Below are 23,685 nucleotides of genomic sequence, written 5' to 3' on the forward strand. Positions count from 1 at the left end.
CCCACCAGAAAACAAAAGATTGTAAACAAAAGATTGTATCTTTTGTTCTTTTATAGTACAAAGTACAGTTAATTCCTCGAACTAGACGACATTTTACCATGAGCGTTGTTCCCCTCAGTTCAAGTGCTTTCCAATCCAAGTGGATCGTTTTCTCCCCGCAATTTCCTTGCTCCTGCAGTTTTCAGCGGTGACTTGGCATTCCCATTGTTCGACAACATTGAAACCTCATCAGTGCGGCACTCCTTTCCTTCCCTTTCCCTTACGATGCAGTCATTGCAAACGTTCAGCAGTATGCTCAAAGTCAAGCTGTATTTAAATCGCATGAAAAGTTACAACAAAATAACAGCAAAACAGTAAAAAAAGAAAGAAAGTTACAATTCCGACAGTAAATGTATTTTATGCATGTTCCTGATAGATGTACAGACCGACAGAATGATTGTTTGTTTGATTGATTGATTGATTAAAATGGTTCGATGAATTGGATGACAAATACACTGGGAAAAGAAATTATTTGAATGTACTCAATTTAAAAATGCACACCATTCAAATGTGTTCAGTACCATTGTTTTCGGGGAGAAAAGAAGTGGGACGCGCGGGGAGGGGGGGTAATCGTACGTCAGCTTTGCAAATTGCAATCATGTGCGACCGAAAATGAAAACCTCGTTTTCTTGCACTGGATATTGTTGTTGAATGTCGTCGCAATTTCGATTGATTGCGGTCCCGCACCAGAAGTGCCCCCCGATTGGCCAACTAGCTGGATCGGGAGAAAGAGGAGGCGGCCAGTGCGAAGAGAGGTTGGAAGCGGCCGGCTCTGCCGAGTGAGAGCCGCCGCTCTCGTCGTCACGCCAAGCCAAGCCGGCCGGTAGCTTTCCCCGCCTCCTACGAGTCGGACCTGCGACGAACTCCGCTCGTTTGTTCGTTTTAACGAGACTGCGCGAGTCGAGTTTGCTTGGGATCGGCGCCGGCGGGCGGCCGACACCTCGCGAGCACAAACAAGAACAAGTGGCAGCGATCCGAGCACAACAACAAAAGACACGAGGTGAGCGACGTTCAGCTACTCCTCAGAATGTTTAGGGACTACTTATCTCGCTTTGACGCCAACTTCAGCAAAACAGTCGAGACTAATGTGACAGTGACGTTGATAAAGTACTCCGAGCTTGCACGCGTTTGTTGACTTTGATCTCACGGTTTGAATCGGAAATGTGACAATAGCAAACGAAATGGACTTTTGCCGTGTTACTGTGTTCGGTCAGCTGGGAACTGTTGACATGTCAACACCAGTGCTTTGCACATTGACAGCAGCTCGGTGAAAATGATGCGATGCACCATCAACAGCTAGAACGGGGGCAGCAGGTGAGAACAGCAGTTTGGTTTGCTTTTCAAACGACCATCGCGCTTTTCGCACTCCTCGCGTCAGCTGGCTGGCACGGTGTTGAATATCCTGTTCCCCTGGACAAAACAAACAATGGGCCGTCAGGAACGTGATATCCTGTGTTGGTCTCGTATCATTTCAAACGCAGTAATGAGAGGAGTGTGTTTACCGATTGGAAGTGATAACATCTCACCTCAAGATGGTGGACACTGTGTCCTCAGTCCCACCACTTTCATTTGTGGTGTCAAGGAGGTCTATCTGGAAGACATCCAGCGGCCAAGAGGTGTCAGGAGCACAAGCTCGAGCTTGTTTGTTTTTACCGTATGCAGTTTGTTCCTCATGAAAGCAACACGTGCCTTCTCTGTGATTCTTGCACAGACACTACAAATGCAGCGCAGTTCTGTGTCAACTTTAGTCTGGGATGTTGAGCTGATTTGAATGCGGTCAGCGCTTCCAATTCAATAAAGCTATTAACCCCTGGAATACTCGGCCATTGCTGCCAGGCCCCACGCAGTTACAGTATTTGGCCACCAGGGCCCATTCGCTAGCCTGCTCGCATTTGTGCAGCCAGCGTTGGCCAAGCTACTCGGAGAATTGACTGAACTCTAGACTGTGCTACATTAAATCTGTAGTTGCACTGAAGAAACCCAACAAAAAACAAAACACACACTCACACACACACACACACACAAAATGGAGCTAGCTAAACTAGATCAAAGCTACTTCAGTTGAGTGGACCCCCAAGAAGAAACGTGTCAATTAAATTCAGCTGTATTTGGTCACCAAATGTCAAATTAGAAATTTAAATAGATCACAACAATCCCAAAGTGAAATAAAAACAAATAAGGATTCAGTATTGTGTCACTTGAAACTATTCAGAGTACGAAAATGGCATTAAAAAATATAAATACAGAAACAAAATATTCATGTTGTCAGTCTTTCTGGTAGTGAGTTTATTGTTTTGGCTGAGACACGAATGCTCCTGACGAAACAAAATGCTCATGATTAAGTATTCAGCATATTCCTGAAAGGTGACAATAGGGGCTGGCATCTAAAACATTTCCAAGTAGTATAACCCACTTTTCATTTGTTTTCTCATCTTCCCGACCTCTTCCTGTCTATATTTAAAAAGCATGCACACCAACACTTTTGTTTTATTGCCGGCGAAAACCTCTTGCTAGCTAGTGATGTGTTAGCTGTTGATGTTTCCTGTGTTGTTGAAGAAGAGCTCAGCTGACGATTGTCTTGTTAACTTTGGACAGAAATGAATTTTACCCCTTAACTTTTTGCTCTTTCGTGTTGACATCGGCTTCTATTTGGGATTGCACAAGAAAACAGCGATGCACCTTGACATCAAACGGAAGCGCGATAGGACAGCCGAGGGAAAGTAAGCTTCTGCCATTGCGACAGCACTATCACTGCGTGATCATTTCATGTTTGATAAGCTATTTGATGTCGAAAACAGCAACACTTACAACCAAGCTACTGAGAGACATACTCTTAACGAGTAACGCCACGAGTTGTAACGTAGCTTTTGAGCAACAGTGCGTGCAGCCGGTGGATGCGTAAACAAGATTATAGCCGTCGTGACAGTGTGACAAACGGCGTTCCCAATTACTCGCATCCCTCCCTGTTACGTCCAAGTCAGCATTTTCCTTTTCTTTCCCACACTTGTAGAGTACAACCAACTCAGCGCGCTTGAATGAGGGACTTTGTCAGTTGGGTTATGTGATACAGTTGTCACACGGGTCTGAGCAATTCAATGCATCAGCAAGAAAACTGCTCTCGTCCTTCTGCTCCTGACAGGTGTCTTTCATTTTTTAACTGAAATCCGGAGAGAGGAAGTCAAAATGGGCGAACGGGCAGGGCCGATCACTAACGCCAGCGAATGAGTGAACAAAACCAATGGAGATGTCGACTCATAGCGGCTCGCAAACGCACTTCCATCTGCATTTATGAAGAGTGATAGCAATGCTGTGAGCAAAATATGAGACCTGGAAAACCGAATTTGTTGCTGGAAGCTCAATTCCCATTCTGGAGCACTGTTTATTATGATCCGGCGCGTGTGCTCCGGGGTCAGTGATTTTCAATCGGCTCAGCGGGAGAAATCAATTCAGGCCTTCCCAAGCAGACGTGAGTCTGGAGGTCGGTTGTCGAGTGTTGAGATGTCATTGACAACCAAAAGTTGTGTCAACAGGAATCCGTTCCTCATTTGTCGTGCCTTCAGCAGAGTGCAGACGCGATAGCTCTTCCTTGTATCACGTCTGCTTTGTCCCCTCAGACAGGACATCCTGCTTTCAACAAAGAGTCAACCAAACACGCATCATGATGACTCAATACCATCATTGACTTGGATGTGGCAAATATCTTATTAGGAGACAATTGTGAGACTTTTGATTTCTGAGAGCCGTGACCCTTGCAACAGTGGATAGTAAATAACGACTTAATGAACTTCTCCTATATACTTATTAGCTCATTTGCAGGGCTGCAACTATCGTCTTTTTCTTTTTTCAAATCGTAGATTAATCTGTCAATTATTTTGCTGATTAATCGCTGAGCCTGATTTAAAAAGAAAACATATTTGAATTCCCATCCCTTTATTACGAAACAGGAGATTATTTCACATTTACATTGTATAAAATGCACAAATATCAATTATTTCAAATTCAGTCACTGTCGGATAATAGGCAAAAGTTTGTTTTTCAGAATAAAAGAAAATGCTTTATTTTGATCTACCACAAAGATGATCAGTGCTCTTTTATGGAGGACTTCAAAAATTGGAGAATATTTACTGCAAAATGAAATTTTGAGGATTTGGACAATTTCAAGTTAACTCATTCACTCCCAATAACGTGTTTAAACGTTTTTTCAGACTTGGTCTAGAATTGGCTGGTACTGAATGAGTTAAACAATGGCACTAAATGATTAATCTACTATCAAAACTTGTTTGGGATTAATTTGACAATGAATCAATGAATAACGGCACCTCTACTCGTGAAATGTATGACAAAATGTTTCCGAAAAAAAATCTGCCTCCAGTTTTGTTGTGATTTTTGACACCGATAAAGTGTGAAGCTATCAACATTCCCCAGTCCACCATTTGAGCCAGCATCCAAGCATCGGGTCTGCGTTTGTTCCACTTTTTGATCATTGGCTTTTTGCTAAACCTTTCTTTTTCCTTTTTTTTTTTTTAATGGTGTGTCTTTCAAGTGCAAGAAAGTGAGAAAATAATAATTGAGTCAGCCCCCTCGCAGTAACGTACTTTTTTCATGCGTAACGGAACGTTTAATCGCCATCAATGTTGGAGACGATTGCCGGTCGCCTTGAGCAGAAGTCATGGTATTGTGAAGCCATTTGTCGTGTGATTTCTGCTTTGATTTGGGAAGCGCTCTTCTTCCTGCCTTTGTGCCAATGTCCAGTGGATTGAAAGCACTTGGAACCCGAAACGGTATTTGACCATTTATTTGTGGACAAGCAGCAACTTTGTTTTGGATATTCTGTGCCCAGTGAGGTGCATATTTGTGTAAGGAGAAGGAGCGATGCGTGGGTGTGCGCCTCTGTCATCTGCACCTAATCGCACGGTACTTGCCCGAGAGGTTTGCGAACTGCAGAAGAGGAGGCGGGCACGTCTATCCACCCACTCAAACTCTACGTATGTCTCAGCCCATCCCGTAGGTGCAAAGGGAATGCAATGGTGGGATGAGTCTCTATTATTACCTTCTTACTTATGAAAAAACAACACTGGTGAAGTATTCCACTGCAGGTCTAATAGCGATCAATACAGCTCAAAGCTTCAAGCCTCCTGTGATTGTTTCTCACATCATGTGCCAGAAGAGATGGAGGCAAGGTGGAGAGACAAGCAGGATGTCTTCTCACTCGTAATTCCTTCCAGGCTGTCCACAGTTATTTCCTGTCTACCCTCTCAACCTTTCTCTGGTTTTTTTTTTCCCCCCCAACTTTTGTCTGGATGACATCAGTGTTTGGTGTTTGTTCATGGGTGTTATTTGATGGCTGGCTGGATGGAGCTTGTTTGTCGGTGAGTGCTAAGGAATCATCAGTGATGGGTAGATGACATCTTTAAGGCGTGCTTTGACACATGACACAAACTGTGTTGACGCTGTATTGATACTGTGTTGGTCGGTCAATAGTGACATCTGCTGTACATCTAAAATCATTGCGGGTAAACGAAATGTAAAAACAAGAAGAAAAAAACCCTGTGTGCTGTAAACCTCAATCATGATCACCTGCCTTGCGGACCGAAACCAAGCGCCCAGCGGGTCCAACATGGAGGAAAGATGCACCGGAGGCATTCAGCCGTTCAGTAGGGAGAAGGAACGCCTCTGTTTCTAGAGCTAAGTCTTTTGATGAGAGGTCTACTCGAAGTTCCCGTTGTGTTTCCTCTTTTTGAAAAAGTGGGACAGGGTCGTAATGAATAAAAAACAAAAAAGTGCGTCAGACAAAGGTCGCATGGGTAAAATTGTCAATTGCCATTTCAATCTCATCGTGTGCACACATACAAAAAAAAAATTGCAGTTCTTACACGCTCGTGTTATTGTGATTGGCTAATCGTCACGCCATCTTCTCTTTTTGAACAAGTGACAAGTACAGACTTTACGTTGTACATCTGCACATTAAATGTGACGTTCGGGAAACGTAACAGCGGCTTTATTAGTTTATGGTTTCATGTTTTGCTGCATTGTGGGTAACCGTTGAGCGCACGCTGCTGCGATTGTCACAGCGTAATTAGTTTAACGCTCCGGATGACCGACCGTCTGTGTGGCTGAAATGTAATTAGTAGAACCCCTCTGATAATACGCCTGAACAAAGAGACGGCTTCATCGTTCATATGGATAAGCGTGATTTGAATTGACGGTTTCCAAGCGCTGCAGAAGGCAGGGGAATCAACAACAACAAAAAGACACGCACACACAAAGTCAATGTTTTTGTAGCAACTTTTTGCAGTGAGAAACAAAACCCACTGTAAGCACAACGTGGACATCTTGTCAGTGTCAAAGTTCAAATTGTTCTAAATAAGAAAAATAAGTTCACAGGCTGTGTTCAAATCTGACATAAAATTTCTCATGCAGGTGTTGACATGAAAAAGGCAGCGATGTCACGCTTCAGGGTGGAGGGATACGAATAAGCACGACTGAGAAATTTGCTGGACATGACACGATCAATTCCTGAACTATGAAAAACATTTATCGTTTTGTGCATCTCTCTCTTATTGTTTTAATTTATTTGTGGTCCCTAAAGACCTTGAAACTTCACATTAGGTGCACAGTGAGCCAACAGTGGCTCTGTTGCTCTCTTTTTTTCGAATTGCTCGAGGGACTGAGCAGGCCTTTGTTCGCGTAATTGGCAAATACAATATCACAAACAAACCGCCCATAAATTATCGCTCACGACAATTTGACATTTTTCCACAGTCCCTCAGGACATTCAACCCCAAACCCATTTTTTTCCAGTTGTCGTCCCAGAGCTGTGGCACTTTTCCACACAGCGACTGTCTGGGTCATAATCTGAAACTTGTGTGGTCGGGCCCAGTGAGCCTCCGCAGCTGTTTGTTTCAAAGAGTTTAGGTCGCAAAGTGAAAGGCGAGGAGCATCTGCACGCTTGACTAATTACGATGATTAGACATTGGGTGCCACGGAGGCCGACTGGGTCGCACATCTGCCTCATTGTTTTCAGGTTGTGGGTTAGGCTACTCCCTCTGCACACTGACAATAAGTGCGCCACTGCCACCTACTGTAGTGAATGTGCAAGTACACTTTATGGCCGAAAAAAAAAAAAGGCAGCATGTTCCTTGGGTTCACATGCACCCACGTGGCATTGCCTCGCATCCAGGAGGGCCTGCCTCACTATTTGAGAAGGACTGACTGCCCTACATAAGCAGCAATTTGCTGCTTCAAGGCCAAAAGTCCAAATGTCAGACAGTATTGTATCCCACAGCAATACTAAGGGCCATTCCCCATGTGGATATGTTATTTTTACACATTTTTGGCCAGGATAAAAAGGTGAGCTTCGTCTGGATTGAAACGCCGTTAATTTGCATTCGCAAACAGAAAATGTGATTTTTAGAGTGGAATTTTGCTCTTGATTCATTTCTGACTTCTCAGAGGAGGCCGGTGTGCCAACTCAAATAAGGGTAGAGTCAAATTAAGTCTGTATGAAATTCCTCATGTGTCTCCAAAATTGCAAACCATCGAGAGCACACTGAAATCGAAAGAGTCTGCATGAAAGCACTTTGTGCGGCCGGACGGTGTCTGAGGCAAATAGCGGCTCGAATGGATGTGTTCTGTTCTGTATATGCCAGGAGCATCCAGTAAATCGGCCTCACCACTGGATCTATTTTTTCCAACTCCACTGGTAAGGAAGCTTCTAAGGAAGGGAATTCCAGATGACCCACGCACTCCGCCCTTGGGCTTAATTTCCACTCTTGGCAAAAAATGAAACGCATGGTCTGTATTCGTCCATATTACCATGAAAATGATTAACATTTGTACATATTTCAGTAGCAAGGAAAGCCCACGGCAGTCTGACTCCGGAGGGTATTTTTAATGTGGGTCGTGATGTGTTTAGGCTGAAGGAAACGATGGTCAAAAGTTGTCATCCAAAAATCATGTGGATTGATTTCTGCTTGTGTCATTTGGACTCAATCGGTGTCATTTCCCCTATCTTTGGGATATGATGTACAGAAACGATCACACATGAGATTATTATTTTGCGCTCTTGGAAAAAAACAAATGCAAATTTGCAGTCTCTCTGAGTCCCGAGGGTTCAGGTTTTGGAGCATGCTTTCCTACTGGGCTGAGATTGTTTCCCTTATTTGACCTGAAAGCATCTGGGCGAGACTCGCACTATGGATCCGTCTTTCTTCTTTTATCTCCTCTCCATGGCAGCCCTGTCCCCAATGCCAGGGTGTGTACATCTGCAACAAATGTTCCGTGCGGTAAATATGGTTCCGGGATTTGCTTTGTGGATGATTTTTTTTTGTTGTTGTTGTTGTTTTTTACATAGATGAAGGCTTCTCCTGCCTTTCACCGGTTCCTGGTGAAAACAAGCTCTTGTTTTCGGCACGTCCCCCGTCTTGCACGCGTGCGTTTGCGTGAGTGTGTCGGGCATTCAGCGCATGTCTCGCATTCAGCCCGTCAGCTGGGGTCTCGGTCTGTTCCGCAGATTGTCAGCTGCGGGCTCCTTGTGGATGACAGCTGTTTCGACGCTGCATTCACGCTGCGCCTCACTCCCTCGGACCTTTGCCCTCTTTTGGAACAATTCATTTGCCACTTACTCTCCATGCTGATTGTCATCCGATGTGGAGATGAGCTTGGGGAACTGGAATGACCCAGCTCGTATTCGCAACGGATGGAGATCCTTTATTGAAGGTGTTCCGGCAAGTCCATTGGGAGCAGCTCCCATGTCCAGGTCTCCCAAGTGAAAAAAAAAAAGAAAAAAGGACGAACTAAGAGTGAACACCCACATGCAAAGTAAATAGAAAACACCCATTTTGACCTCCGTATTCACCAATTCATGCGGTGGCCCTTTTCTTTCTCAAACTGAAGTGGGGAGCTACATTCCGCTGCAGGTGTTCCTCACAGGGCATTGCAGTCCTGCCACTGCTCCGCCCCAGCGATTGGTACTGGTGATTCTGCGCACAATGAAAGCAAGAGCTCGAAAACAACGGGCCTTTTAATCGTCTGCTTCTTGTAGTGCAGCACATGAGTGGCATCGAGGACTGCTTCCAAGAGTGACATCAATTGGCATTAAGTCATCGCATTTGCCGTCGGGAGTGCCAGGCTAGAGATGGGGGAGGGGGGGGGGGGTCGGCGCACTGGGTTTTTGTTAGCAACTGTGTAACGACTGAGGTGCCAACGTTTTATTTGAAAACAAAAGACGTGTGCATGCACAAATAATAAGGCTTGGAACCGCATTTCCAACGTCTATGTAAGTTTATACACACGCACACGCACATACACACATTGATGTAGTGCACATCCGTGTGATTCATCAACTATTAAATGGAACAATCACGCAATAAAAAAAAAATCTATGATAAAAAGATCCCTTAACTCATTCACTCCCAAAGACGTTTTTAAACGTCTTTTCAGACTTGGTCTAGAATTGGCTGGTACTGAATGAGTTAATGACGGGCGACCCTGTGTTGAAGCACAAGCACCTGGTGAAACATTTTGTTTCTTATTTCTGTGTGTTAAGTCAAAGCATTTGGTTCAGCACGTCTTTTCTATCCGGGAGCCATTTCCCATGACTTACAAGATTGTGATGATTGTATTTGGTTTCAGCACTCCTGATCTCTGAATGTACCTTTCTCACGAAGACGGCCATTTTTTTTCTTCTAAATTGCTTGTCTTATTTATTTTTTTCTCGTTGTCCCCTTTAAAATTCTAAGATGACTTACCGTATGCTCAGTGCAGCCAATTTAATGCTTGAACGTGCCTAAATGATATTTTCACAACGTACGTTGGGAGGCGATTTGCACACGCAGAGCGTGCTAAAACAAACTGCATATCCTGAGTCACTTAGCAGCATGGCGGGTCATCATTTGCGCTGCTTTGTCTCTTGTCTTTTGAATAATGTGGCAGCAAAACACACAACTGGAAACTGACCACAAAAGATAATAGTTGATCACGCATTTGCAGTCATTGGGCCAAAGAAAACTTGAAATATACAAATGGGTGTCGAGTAAGGTCACGGTGATCCGGGTTGCAGACACTTGCGTTTGTTCTGTAAACACTTGCGCTTTTGGAAATCTGGTCACGCAAAATAGACAACGTGGTATCTTTTTTATGTTGTTGTTCGCAGATGTTCACGTGCCGACCCGTTAACCATTCGGCTTTCAAATGTGCGGTGTCACTTCTCGCACCCTCGCTGCTCCAAACTCAGCCGCTTATTTTGAACGCGCCTGCAGAATGTTCTGGGCGGCGATGTCTGAACGCCTCAGGAAATTGCTCCCACATCCGAGACAAACTCCAAGCCGACGGTTCACTTTTTTTGTGGCATTAAACATTAAAACGTCCCGCCTAAACAACACAATATGAGAAAGGGAGTCACTCTTCTAATTCAAGATCTTGTGCAAAAGTCTTTGGTATTTGGAAACAACTTTTCCAAAGTTCTAGGGTTTTTTTTTTTCCTTCTTCTTGAATATTCCCATTTCGTAATCGACTTGAACTTTGTTTCTGTGGCGCCTGATACGGACTGCTCTCCGAGTCGATGACTCTCAGCGACATGACGTCAACCGGGCCGACACGGTACACAATGTGTGTTTGTGCCTCCGAATGATAGCTTTTATCACGTTACAGCCCGTTTGAGTCGAGCGAACAGCAGGACATCGTTTCTCCCGCGTGTTTCAGTGAGGCATCACGCGTAGAAATCGGTCAAAGGCTGCGCGCGCGATTCGAGGAATGGAGGACCTGCTGGCATCGAGCAGCCAGCTCGTTTGGAGCGTGGCGCACGAGACCTTGAGGAGGTGGTACGACCGTGCGCTGTTGCCATGCCAACGCCTCCTTGGGGCCCGCTTTAGGATTGCACATGGCTCCCAGGTATGGCGGCTTCTTGGCTAATGGCTGATATTCATCTGTGTCATCAAGTCTGCCATGCTGCCATTGTTTGCCCATCCAGTTTCCATGTAATGCACCGGGCTCTTTGTGCCGTGAGTAGCGTCCGTAGACTTACAGTCGTTTTTTAAAAAACTTTTTTTGCTGAGGCAAAACCCATGAAGTGGTCCAATAAAAAGACTCTTCACGGCTGCACGGTGGTCTCAGGTGAAGTCAGTGTAACGTGATCCTCAGAAAAGGGAATTAAAAAGAGGATCCTGAACCACACTGACGACGAGGCTGAACTGATTCTGAAGTCCTTGACACAAGCGGTTGTTGTTGTTGCTTTTGTTCAGGTCCGGTCCGCTCCTCAGCATCTTTTCAGCACCTCAGCAAGATGATGAAGCAAAACAAGGACTGTAATTGTGATCATGGAACTCTTAAATATGTCATGTAACTTCTCATTTTGACTTCTATCGACTCTGTTCGTATCATTCAATGTCTAATTTCTAAATTAAGCATCGAGAGGAAATAGGCGCATTGAATGTGTTGGGGAGATTGATGTCAAGGTTCAAAGAAAAAAAAACACAAGGCACCAGGTGCACGTTGTTGCTTTTTCCTTTGTTTTTACACAAATACAAGCCACATAAAAAGACTTGCTTTTGTTGTCATGTACACACTAATTGTTATCATCAACTTTGATTATTTTTCCGAACAAGACCATTTCTTATCCTTGTAGCTACTGAAAGCAGACAGAATTGCAATAGTGTGTGGAAAAGTGACCTGGCCCGCACAGTTGCAATATTATCAACGGCCACTAGGGAGTACTAATGTCCCATTTGTACAATTCGCTGTGTTTTCCTAATTCAGATGTGACGTGAGTTGCTTTTATTCTGGTACTGTATCGCTCATCGTTTTAACATGTTTCACACTGGCCATCATTCGTGTTATAAATTTCCGATATTACAGCATTGTCTATCCTAAACAGAGCACGCAAGTGTGATATGCTGTCGATAAGGTTTACGGTGAGCTCAGAACTGTATTTTCCCTCCCGGTACAACTGGATTTACCTTGGATTGCAGACCGGTTTTGCTGACTGCAACAGATTTTATCTTGAAACAATTCATCTTGAACAATACAGCACGTGGGGACTTCCGTTAAACTTTGGGAGAAGAAGCCATCTTCCTCTGGTTTTCTTTCTTAAAGAGGAGCACGTGAAATGTTGATGGTTCATGTGCCAGTGCAGATACAGAGGAAGTACACAGTATATAGAAGTATGACAATCGAGTGTGCAGAACCATATGAGTAAAAGTTACTCTTTGTTAAAATGACACATTAATCGTGCTGTGGTTTGGCCCCATCGTTGAAGCACTGAAATGAATATTGTCGATATTGCATTGCTTATCCTGTTTTGCTGGTGTGAGGGTGCCCAGTGGCTCAAGTTACCTATTCATTCACAACAAAGGCAAACATGACATTGAAGTGAATTACTGTTCATTCTCAGAAAAAGACAAACGGCTATTTCCCTCCCAGCTGTAAGTGGAAGCGTGGCATTTTTTTACTGTTCATGGCAATGGGTGGTGCTGTAGACTTGTTTTGCAATGAAGGCATCAAATTGCAAAAGCTTGTCCTGTCTCATGTTTTCTTTCTTCCTTCAGATGACTGAGGGGCGTCAGTGCCAGGTACACCTACTTGACGGTCGAAAGCTGGAGCTGCTGGTCCAGGTACAGAACTGTTTTTGTTGTTTTGTAAAAATAACCACAGCCCCTAATTGCTAGCAACCCGCCTGATAATCATATCATGACATTGAAGCAACTTAAATGGTGACAGCGATAATACATAATAACCAAAGTAAACAAGTATTTTTTCTTTTTCTTTTTCTTTTTTTTTTCACAAGCCAAAGCTTTTATCGCGAGACCTGCTAGATTTGGTGGCATCCCATTTCAACCTGAAGGAAAAGGAATACTTTGGCCTTTGCTTCATCGATGACGCGTAAGTACATTGTATATCAAACGAACGTTTTTCTTTTTATTTCAAGCCAGGTTTTTAATTATTCACTTAAAAGTGCCTGATGTGATATTTATTCTCTGAATCACCATTAGTGGCCAGAACAACTGGCTTCAGCTTGATCGGAAAGTCCTTGATCATGACTTCTCTAAGACTTCAGATCCACTGGAAATCAAGTTCTTTGTGAGGTGAGCAGGCTATTTTTATTGACCATTTTTATGCCATGTTGACAGCACCCCTAAGCGAAGACGGATGTCGACCAGCAGGTGGCAGTCAAGTAACTTTCAACCGCTCAAGTTGAATGGGATGCGTGGAAATGATAACTTCGCTTGACACTTGACATAACGCCAAGGAATCTCTTCACAGATTTTACATTGAGAAGATCACCTTTTTAAAAGAAAACGCCACCGTGGAGCTGTTCTTCCTGAATGCAAAATCTTTGGTGTTTAATGTAAGTGTTACGAGTTGTATGTGAACAAAATGTTCTATTGTATCTTGAACGCTGGCGCGTTTTGGCTGCCGCTGCTCAACCCGTATTGTTTTGTGTTTTTTGTTATTGTAAAGTGTCCTTGGGTGTCTTGAAAGGCGCTTATAAATAAAATGTATTATTATTATTATTATTATTAAGACTGTGTTTACCGCCTGATAAAGATTAAAGCCAACTAACGCTTTAAAGTATGTGAAGGAATACTTACGATGTTTAATGTGTGTGATTTAACTTTTCAAAAGAATAACAACGCAGAATACAGATTGTTAAATTTGCTGAATTTCGCCCGCGTTTTGAATATTATTTAACGAGGGAGGGGTAGTCTCGACAAATCCGAGGGGTACTTGAATGCAACAAACGGTCAAACGTTGCAATCCTTTGGGGTGGGGGAGCATACTGGTCGCTATGGGAGACGGAGACTGTTGAACCTGCTCGGACTGTACCACTTCGCCGTGGGGTTTCAGTCTTCGCGCTACCCGCCAAACTACAATTTACTTGCACCCGAATGGGTTAACTTTATCAATAAAAACCACTGCATGGCGTGTAGGCAAATCAACCTTTAATACCTGCACATGGACAGTTTTAAGTACACCATTGTATCTGTGTGATTAGTGGTTCAGTCGGTAGCGAGAGGACCGAGGTACCGTTAAAAACTAGTGTTTGGCTCAACTGCACTTTGTGGTCGCGCGTAGAAACGAACTTGTTTGCCACTAACCATCGTTTCTTCAACAATAAAACAGGAGGGCATCGAAGTGGAGAGCGAGCATGTTTTCAAGTTAGCTGCATTTGCATTACAGGTAAGGAAGAACCGCTGCTTCTACTGAACCTGTAGTTTAAACTAAGAGGGTGCAAGGCGGCCCGAGCGACATTTGAAAATTGTCACTAATTTATGTTGCAAAAACACTAGCACTGTTGTTATTCATTTAAGGTACTGCACACTACATTGTAAAAAACAACATCTCACATTTTTGTCCAATTAAAATCAAGCTAAATAGTGTTTGGAAACGGAGTAGCCACCATCTGCCTTGAATAAGCGCAGGCGTTTATGTTATAATGCTGTTACTTACTCGATGTTTTTTTTTAGGAGGTCAACGGTGATTACACATGGTAAGACCATTTTATACTTCAGTCAAATACCTCTGTAAAGGCACGCGGGAGGAGTTTCTATGTGTACGAGAATTCTACAAATGCAGCGTTTTGTACAACAACAAACATTGTACATTTGTAAACCTGGTACATCAATCGACTCTCACGGTACACAATTAGGTACTTACATCATGGAGAGCAAATACAAAAGTATCGACAATCGAAAGATGATAATGCACTTATGTAACATATTGCAAAATATGTATTACTTTGCATGATTTGATGCAGAGCTACACCACTGCAAATTAGTACCACAAAAATAAGCAACTATGTAAATGAAACACCGTGGCATACTTTGTGTGTGTGTGTGTGTGTGTGGTGCGCATGTATTTAATTATCTATTTCCCTGTTTATTTATATATACATGAAGGGCTTCAAGTGTCGGGGTGAGTTACATACAGTATATCAACAAAGTTACATTGGATAGTACAGCACACAATAGTTGGCGAGTAAGTATCCACCCAAATGTGTCTTACTTTTGATTGGTCATGGTGTAATGACTCCTTTACAGTAGATAATGTTCAACCAACTTGGATCAGATTGCTACTTCCTCTAGTTAATGATTCCCTTGAGTTCGCTTTGTGGCATAGAATTGGCCTTTGAGCATCCACGTGAATCTAAAAGGATTTGTATTGTCAAAATACAGAAGTGTGTGTGTTGCAATTGCACAATATTGTAACTCTTGCTTTGTGTAGAGATTTGTATTCACATGTGCTTGGATATGAGAGGGAGAGAGACCGTTTCGGGATTGCCTCCCTCCATAATCTGTCCGCCAGTGGAGATAAGCTTAGTAGGCCTCAGAGGCTTGACCTGCTGATAAGGTATGCTGTTTTATTTTGCCTGGCATAGCAATGGTGGAAGGCATTCACTGGCTGTGACGGTTAAATACTGCTCAGCAGTGTGTGGCTGATCTGCGCAGCTCGTGTATTGTCCAATGATTTGCCTCTAAAATGGCCCCTGTGTTTGTCGGTAACACAAATAGCCGTGTTCTGTGAGAAATAAGGCGTGGGTCATTGCACATTGCAATACACTGTCCTGATTTTTTTTTTTTTTTTTACAATAGTACAATTCTTATCCTTATGCATCAAATCTTTGCAACATCTGTTGGCGCACCGTAACTACCACCGCGATACGCTTCTCTAATACAGGTAAGAACATGATGAGGCCAAAGTTGTCTCAGCAGGATATCGAATTAAAAAAAAAAAAAAAAAGATTCATCCCTCCCTGTCGCACGTCGGTACTGTATTCCTCTTCGCTGTTAATGAACCCCTTTGTTTTGTGTTGCTTTTCATGACGAGGCTCAGCAAATCCCTTAAGTCTAAAAGGGCCTCCTCGATGCTGTATCAGCAAAGAGCCCTGTAGCGGCGAGATTAGCCGCAAACCTCCTCCAAAAGGGATGAGACAAGTCCACTGTGCAATGGTAGACGGCCTCAGTCGAATTGTGGCAGAGCGGGCCAACCCCCCCTGCTGAGAGTTGAATGAATGCCCCATCAGGTTGATTGCATTCAAATGAGTTTTGTACTTGGTTGAAAATGGTCCGCGCTGTTATTTTTAGATCAAACGGAATGCAAAAGCAACTATTGGTGAGTCGGCCTTCACCTCGCCTTAACACTTTGTTTTTCGTTGTTGTTGTTTGGCTTCAGTGGCCGTATGTAAACAAGGGGGAAATTTGCGTCAGGGCGGAGATCTCTGCCACAAACTCTCCGCCTCCGTCTCAGCCGTGCCGAATAGCCGATCTGTCCGCTACGCTGGGTGGGCTGCGTTGGGCTGGGCGGCAGGAATTGGGCCCGCGCTGCAGGCTGCGGGGAGATAACAGACGTAGTAATGAATTCCAGATTGCTGACGGGGCAATGTGGCGGCGGAGTAGATCACCCCGACAACATCAGGCACCAGCTCCTCATAAAACCTACGCCATCAAACACGCTAGCAAAGTGCCGTGGCAGCAAAACCCGGTCGACCTGGGAGAGGGAGCCACGGGGGAGCGCTGAGCGCCAAAGCCCCCCCCCCCCCCCGTTGTTTTTGAATCGCAAGCCAGTTCACATAACTGGATCAGCGTCTATCTCTCGTACGCCGTCAATGTCATCTTTCCTATGGGGGAAAAAAAAAAAAAGATTTGGTTTGACATTTCTAAAAGGCCCTTGGAGGCCAAATGGCTCTTGAGCTAAAAACCCAATCATTTTAGTTTCGTATTGAGGTTCTTGTTATAGGATTACTTTGTTTCATTATTGAAGTAGCGCGCCGACGGAGATGCCACGGGCTGCTTTCGGACACTTCCCTGGCTTCAACATCACCTTTCAACCAATGCAATATAGCATGCTAGGTGTTTGAGTTGTGTAGCTTTTGTTTAGGTGCCCAGTGGACTGGCCTGCCAAGTCAAGCCAGCCCCCCCCCCTTTTTTTTTTGTTCAGTTTAAGACATGGCGTAGAAACATAGACATTGACACGCCGCCGCTTGTCTGAACAGATGACATAACCAGTCAAGACGGATGGCCTCTTGACATTTTTTTGGCAGAGATCACAGGACTCGAGCTGTTAAATCTTTCACATTTGATCGATTGCCATGCGAAGGTACGGTAAATCAAGTGGCTGGAGTTAACCAATAATATTTGGAAAGAGCTTGTCTGTTTTGAAATGGCTCGGGTAATTGTACTGAACAGATAAACGGTCATCAAGGTACCGTTTATCTGAAGGTCTTGATGTGCTCTCGGTGGCTTCAAGGCACCCCGTGCGCTATATATAAATACTGCACATGAACTTTGGCGAGACATCAGTGAGGCTCAACTCTCGGAACGTCTTGCCTTTGGACGGAAGATTACAGAGATGGAAAAAGTGCCTTAGTTACTATTGTCGCTAGCAATCGCTACGCATGAACTACAATCCAGTCGGAAGCGCCAATATGACTGCCGCGTTTCTCTCCACACGTTCAAGTCATGACAAGCTTGCTGTGATTTTTTTATTTTTTATTTTTTTGGGGGAGTCATCTCAAAAACAAGACCACAACCACCCTCATTACCAGAAGTGTAATTTCGGGGCTTTATTTAATTGCCTGTCCTTGCTATAAATCGTACAAAGATGAAAAACGTGATTCCTTTTTCAGAACAGCTCCAAAAAGGAAACGGGTGAATAGATCGGCTCTTCTTGTGAATGTATTCATTATCATTCTTGTCCTTTTTTTTTTTTTAATCTACTTACAGTCCTGAAACAGCCAAATCAAACCTAAAGCATCTGCCAGTTTTGCCCACCCAAGTTCTCAGGAAACACCCGTCTCTCAGTTATTGGTAAGTTATCGGCGCAGTTAGTGATCTCCTAAAGCCACGGCATGTTAAGGTCCTAAAAACAAATAAAAATCACATCTCCCAACATTTGAATTGTGCACATGTAGTACTCAAGCAGCAATAAACAAAAGAAGACTAAAGGATGGATCCCGATATTTGTATTCCTTGCCCAGAAAAAAAAAATGTCTTTGCCATAGTTTGTGGTCAAACATTCACATTGGAAATTATGATTTATTTCACTCTAGTGAGGACAAAGTGATTGAGCATTACAAGAAATTGAAAGGGCTGACGAGAGGACAGGCCATTGTGAAGTAAGTGTTCCACTTTTCATGAATGCGCTTGTTTTAAGTTGGAGTGTGAGTTTTGATGGCAGTTTTACACGAGCGCTGGTTGTCACCGGGCCGGAATGTGTCACGGGAGGAGGAGCTCACGGTCCGACCAGTAAGGCCGTCGCCCCCCTTGGGTTTCGCGTGGTTGGAACTCGGACCGAGCCCGGCTCGTTCACATGGTGACGTTTTGTGCCCTTGAATTGATCAGCGGGCTCTCCCTCCCGCGCCGTAAATTACTGCCGCTTCCTCAATGACCGCGGCTTAACTCCGCTGCCTGTACGAGGGCCACGCTTTGCCAGTGAGGGAGTGCAAGTGACTTGTTTTCCTTTTAACCTCGTTCTCTCTCTCTCTCTCGTTCTCAAGGTATCTAACCCTGGTGGAGTCGTTGCCATCATATGGAGTCCATTATTACCCAGTAAAGGTAATGTCAGTGGCTTCAATAAAACCCACCGCTGCACATGCGGAAACTTTGAATTCTCGTGAACATACAGTTATGTTTGGCTAATGACGTTAAAGTTTGAAACCGAAAGGCATATAAGGCCCGGTCGAACACCCGTTACAATGCACCTCGAGGGACAGAACAAAACTGTACGTCATGACGGCGGCTCGTCGTAGCCATTTCCAATATGTCCGCCAACTGCAAAATATAATACAATATGAACATGTAAAAAACACGAGCGTGTAATACGGTATAAACATGTCAATTAGAAATACGTTCATATGGGAAAAAAATGATTTTCTAAGACATGAAACGACCAACTATAGCAGTGGTGGGCAAACTACGGCCCGCGGGCCGAATCCGGCCCGTTGGCCTTTTTAATCCGGCCCGCCGAAGGTTGGTCCACAATTAAGGTTCGATGTGAATGATTGCATTCATTTCAATTGGACTTGTAATGACAGGCATTTCACCGCCAGGTGGCGTATTGACTTGAAGTTGCAGAACACGGGGGGGGCGGGGCAATCTTTTCGACCACCTAGTACCTCTGTATCGCTCTACTTCTACTGGTCTGATCACAACCCATCTGCAGCGATGCACAGGCTAAAATAGGTCATCAACAACACTTTTGTCATTTAAAAAAAGTATATTAATACCGTACTTTCATGCTTTTGTTCTGTTGATATTTGATATGGACTGTCAACAAATGCAGTTTTTTTTAAATGTACCATAGCTCGTGCTGACCAGGCCCTTCTGTCAAATTTTAAAAGTCAATGCGGCCCCCGAGCCAAAACGTTTGCCCACCCCTGAACTATAGCATTCCGACTTCATCTCTGAAACCATAAAAGTCAGCAAATAAACAAGTGCAGAGTGCCGCCGCCGCCTAGGAGGCTCCCTTTTTAAAGAGAGAGACAATTTCAGCCTTCGCAGTCATCGAGATTTGCTTCTGTTGACCTGACATGTTTTCAGAGCATGTGCTCGGGACCGCGCCGTGCCTCCTCCGTGAGCCGGGGCGGGAAGGGCAACGACGTGCGAGTCGGTCAGTCGCTCTGCTAAGCAACCATTCCCGCACCGCACGTTTCGGCAGCGGTTCGATTCCCGCGGTTCGTCCTAAACGAGGCCTTTTCACTACCTTGCGGGGAAACGGACAACGAATGACGAGAAATGGAGACTGTGAAATGCGAACGCCGTAGGGGTGAAAACATCAATGTCTTGTGTTCCCGTTGTAATGAGCCTCATGGAGACAATTGCTTATCTCGCACTGGCCCTCATGGTGCAAGTGATGCTATGTGGTTCTGCTTTCCTACAGGACAAGCAGGGCATCCCCTGGTGGCTCGGAGTCAGCTACAAAGGCGTCGGCCAGTACGATTTACAAGATAAGCTGAAACCAAGAAAGGTATGCCTTCTTATGAATGCCATGGGCTAAATAGGCATGTTCATGTTTTTTATGAATCAGTATTTTCGTTACGAATCTTTGCAAGGTGTATTCATGGGGGGGGGGGGGGGTTTGTTCTGTCTTTTTATGAAACAGTACTTCCTGACGAATCTTTGCTAGTTGTATTTTGTTAGCCCTGACATGGTTAACGATCCTCTCAATGTGTAAATAAGCATCATTAAGATCTCCATTCCCATGTCAGTCAAAAGAAAGCAGAGAGTTGGTGGGAAAGACTTTTATCTGGTTCGGTGCTACAGAGTCAAGGTTAAGTAAATAAGGAAAAGGTTGTGTGTTGTGGAGCCGGGGGGGCGGGGGCTGTACAATGCCAATGCCAGTTTTTTTGTTTGTTTAGATGTACAATCCTGTCCCTATGGAAGGTGGGTTTTTACTAGATTTAGCCAAGCTTAACGTATTTCTGTGGACCATGGTATATCCAAGCTTTTGGACGCTTTACGATGAAGTCATGACGTAGCTTCTACTCTGCTCAATGCCAGTGGAGAAGCAAACACGTTTTTCATAAGCACTTGTTCAGCGCCAATTAAGCACAGCACCGGCCGGCCCTGGCCCCGAACGAGCACCAAATTTGTTTTGGTGGAAAAGGGGTATGTGAAGACGACAGGCCTGATTTTCAAAGATTCTATCAAATATATCGCCTTTTTTTTTTTTTTTTTTTTTTTTTTTTTTTTTTGGTTTCACCGTGGAAAATTTGGTAAAGCACCGCAAAGGCTAAATGAAGTGTGAGCGATGCATTTGGAAGTGTCGTGCTTGTCACGGAAGTGAAAAACTGAAAGGTAAAATCAAATGAAACGATTTGGGTTGGCTTTGTCCCATCTCATACCCCGGCCACGATAACCTGGATGCGTTGTCCTTTTCTAGCCACTGTAAAGTTGAAAGCCGTTGACGCCGCGCGTTCCGCCGGTTCCCAAAACATCAGTGAGCCGTCTGTCACCGGCGCGTGAGTTGTGTTTCCAAGGGAAGCGGCGAGCCTCCGGGGCTCGCTGCGGCGCTCAGCCGGCTGTGTTAGTGCGTGCAAAGGGTTTGAGAACATCCACTCGCGGTCGTTTCCTGTTGTTGGCGAATACGCTCTCGCCTTTAAAACTGTATGGTGCTTCATCCAAGTGCAGTTTACGGGAGAAATATGAGATGGCCTTCCTACTCATTGCAACTCTGCCGCTTCTTGCTTTTTACTTTGGAGAATACATTTTTGTGAATTGGTATCGCGCTTCTTCAGAGTTTCCCGTCTTTACTCTGACCTGGAACGTTTTCGACGAAAGTGTCTTATTTTGGGTTCAACTAATGCATGAATGAGGCTTAAGATTTCTGAATTACTTTCTGAATCATGTTCCGTAAAAGTCAAGCAGCAACATTTGCTCAGAATGTCTAATTTTGGGTGAGAACTCATGACCGATGCGAGATTTCTGAATCATGTTCCGTTGAAAGGAAGTCCCCAAAATAGAAACGGAAAAGCTCAATTTACTCATCACGTTTTTACAGGACAGGCTTATATTTTCACGGCGTCGCTCACTATATCGTATGGGAATGCCGTGTTGGCAGCAAACGAATCGGAGGATAACGCAATTTACAAAGGGTGGACTTTTTATTTTTATGTTTTGGTATGGCGTTGAGGGTGTGGGCCTCGTTTTTGGTTACTCGTTGTCCCGGCTGCTTGGATTGTCGGCGTTAGTGCTTGTGTGCACGCGGATCGCGACTGAAACCACAGGCATCTCTGTCTGTCATGGGCGCTATGGCAACAGTGTTGATGTCAACGCTAACTCGTTATCATTCACACCTGCAGGTCAAGCACACATTGTCATGAAAGAAATCAGCAGTTTCTTTGTTTTGTTTTGTTTTGTTTTTGTACCAGCTGTAGAAGCTGTCTCAAACTTTTGTAGGAGCGAAAAGGATCTGCAAGAAAATGACTCGTAGTCTCATGCTGGTTGCCTTTTGCACAGATTGAGGTGTGTCACATCCCAAACATATTTTGGCAGTGGCCTCAGAAGCAGTCTGTGAAGCGTTTTTTTTTTTTTTTTTTTTTTACACTGTACATGCACTTGCGCATATGTGAACTGTCCCCTCGTGTGTTTTAATGCAGGCAGCCTCGACGTTATGAGCCGCCATGCCGGTTGTTTTCCTGACTTTGTGCTTTGTGCATCTCTCTCTAGTCTCTAATCGATGACTTGCATCGTCAGGCTCGTCGTTTTCACTCGCGCATCTAGGATGGGACGTGCAGTAACACGTAACCGGGGTCGAATCAGTCGGGGAGTTGCTCCAGCACAGCCATTTTCTTCTTGGCCAGCAATTGTCGAACGCTTCGGGGCGTTGTGAGCAAACATGTTGAAGAAAGGAGAGAACGGCAGAGGATCTGTTTGCGGACGGGCCGGGTGATCATCTGGCCTCTCCCGGCAAAGGACTCTCATTGAACGGTGGCCCTCATAACGAAAAATGCGATCAACATAACCCCGGACGTTGTCGGCTGACACGTCTTCCTTCAACTTTGGCGATGTCGGACTCTCTCCGACACTCATAGATCCGTGACTCATCGACGGTGATGACTCGTCCTTGCGAGTCCAGTTTCACCGGTCTCATCATCACATTCTCCTCATTGCTCGATGCATGTGGAAAAAAGTCTTGACGGCCGCAGACTGCCGAGATCCCAGCTGGACAATTGGATTGAAGGGCGACACCAGTACGGGCGTCTCCGTCTGCGCACGCGCGTCGTGTTGTGTCTCTATGGAGTTGAGGTTTTCCCAAAATGGGCTCTTCTTATTTATGTGAATACAACCTGTTTGTCTGGTCTGACTAAAAGGGAAGAGCTCTGCTGCGTAGGCGGGGATGGGGGTGGGGGGAGCAGCTCAAAGAGCGGTGCGAAGCCCAGGGTGAGGTGTCTGTGATGTCAGAGGAATGGGGGTGGGGCCGAGCTGAAACTCTTGCAACACCTATCTGGTTCCCGGAGAACAGACAAGAACGGGCATTGTTCAAGAAGCTCAGGCAAGCCCCTGTGGGAGTCGGATTCAATACGCAGGAATATAGCAGGGCGACGTCCAAAAAAGAAGCTTTCACGGTAAGCCTGGCTCACGGCCACCTGTTTATTCGTTTACTCCTCCCAAACCTTGCTTTCAGACTTTGAAATATGTTTGAAAGAGTTTAGAAAGCTTGAAATGGTAGAGGGGATTTCCCCCCCCCCCCCCCCCCCACCTGAGACACACTCGCTCTTGCGGACCCCAAAAATCTCATCAATGCTTCCTACAGCGTTGAGCAGTTGACTTTTGCTCTTTGCGTGCTGTGCATTCAAAATACACAAGCGTAGCGTCAGCTGAATTTCTTGCCGAGGGATTATTAAAAGCAAAGATAGGATGCGAAATGGCACGCAGCGGCCAGTCGTGCAGGCAATGTGGCTGCCGCACTGCTCTCGCCCACCTGCGTATCCTGCCGAGACTTTCACAGCTGCGATGATATGAGCGCACGAGCTGTGAGACACTTTTCTCAACTGTCGCCTCTTTCTTTTGGCTTTACGAGTCCAATCTCAGATAAGATGCCTTTGGATTTACGACAGAAATGGATACGCCACCCGAGAATCACCTGTGGTTGAATTCTTGAGAAATATATATATATTTTTTTAATCCAACACATCCAATTCTGGAGACTTTT

At 44.7% G+C, this 23,685-nt stretch overlaps 1 protein-coding gene across 2 annotated transcripts in view; it reads left to right on the plus strand.

The window, feature by feature from the left end:
* Positions 1 to 795: 795 nt before the first annotated feature.
* Positions 796 to 23,685, plus strand: part of frmd4ba (FERM domain containing 4Ba) — a 30,774-nt gene continuing 7,884 nt past the window's right edge. The window contains exons 1-11 of one of the 2 annotated variants that reach the window (XM_086117539.1): positions 796 to 1,039; positions 12,582 to 12,647; positions 12,821 to 12,915; positions 13,026 to 13,118; positions 13,297 to 13,381; positions 14,158 to 14,214; positions 14,502 to 14,524; positions 17,757 to 17,840; positions 18,083 to 18,148; positions 18,530 to 18,587; positions 19,912 to 19,998. In XM_086117539.1, coding sequence (XP_085973665.1) covers positions 12,582 to 12,647; positions 12,821 to 12,915; positions 13,026 to 13,118; positions 13,297 to 13,381; positions 14,158 to 14,214; positions 14,502 to 14,524; positions 17,757 to 17,840; positions 18,083 to 18,148; positions 18,530 to 18,587; positions 19,912 to 19,998 — 714 coding nt within the window. In that variant the 5' untranslated portion in view covers positions 796 to 1,039. Of the gene's footprint in view, positions 1,040 to 10,611; positions 10,930 to 12,581; positions 12,648 to 12,820; positions 12,916 to 13,025; positions 13,119 to 13,296; positions 13,382 to 14,157; positions 14,215 to 14,501; positions 14,525 to 17,756; positions 17,841 to 18,082; positions 18,149 to 18,529; positions 18,588 to 19,911; positions 19,999 to 23,685 lie in introns of those variants that run through there. The other variant, XM_086117538.1, reaches the window with a different exon arrangement.

The sequence above is a fragment of the Hippocampus guttulatus genome, chromosome 8 (genome assembly GCF_054856545.1).
Source record: "Hippocampus guttulatus isolate MCC_2025c chromosome 8, RoL_Hgut_1.0, whole genome shotgun sequence".
Classification (NCBI taxonomy): Eukaryota; Metazoa; Chordata; class Actinopteri; order Syngnathiformes; family Syngnathidae; genus Hippocampus; species Hippocampus guttulatus.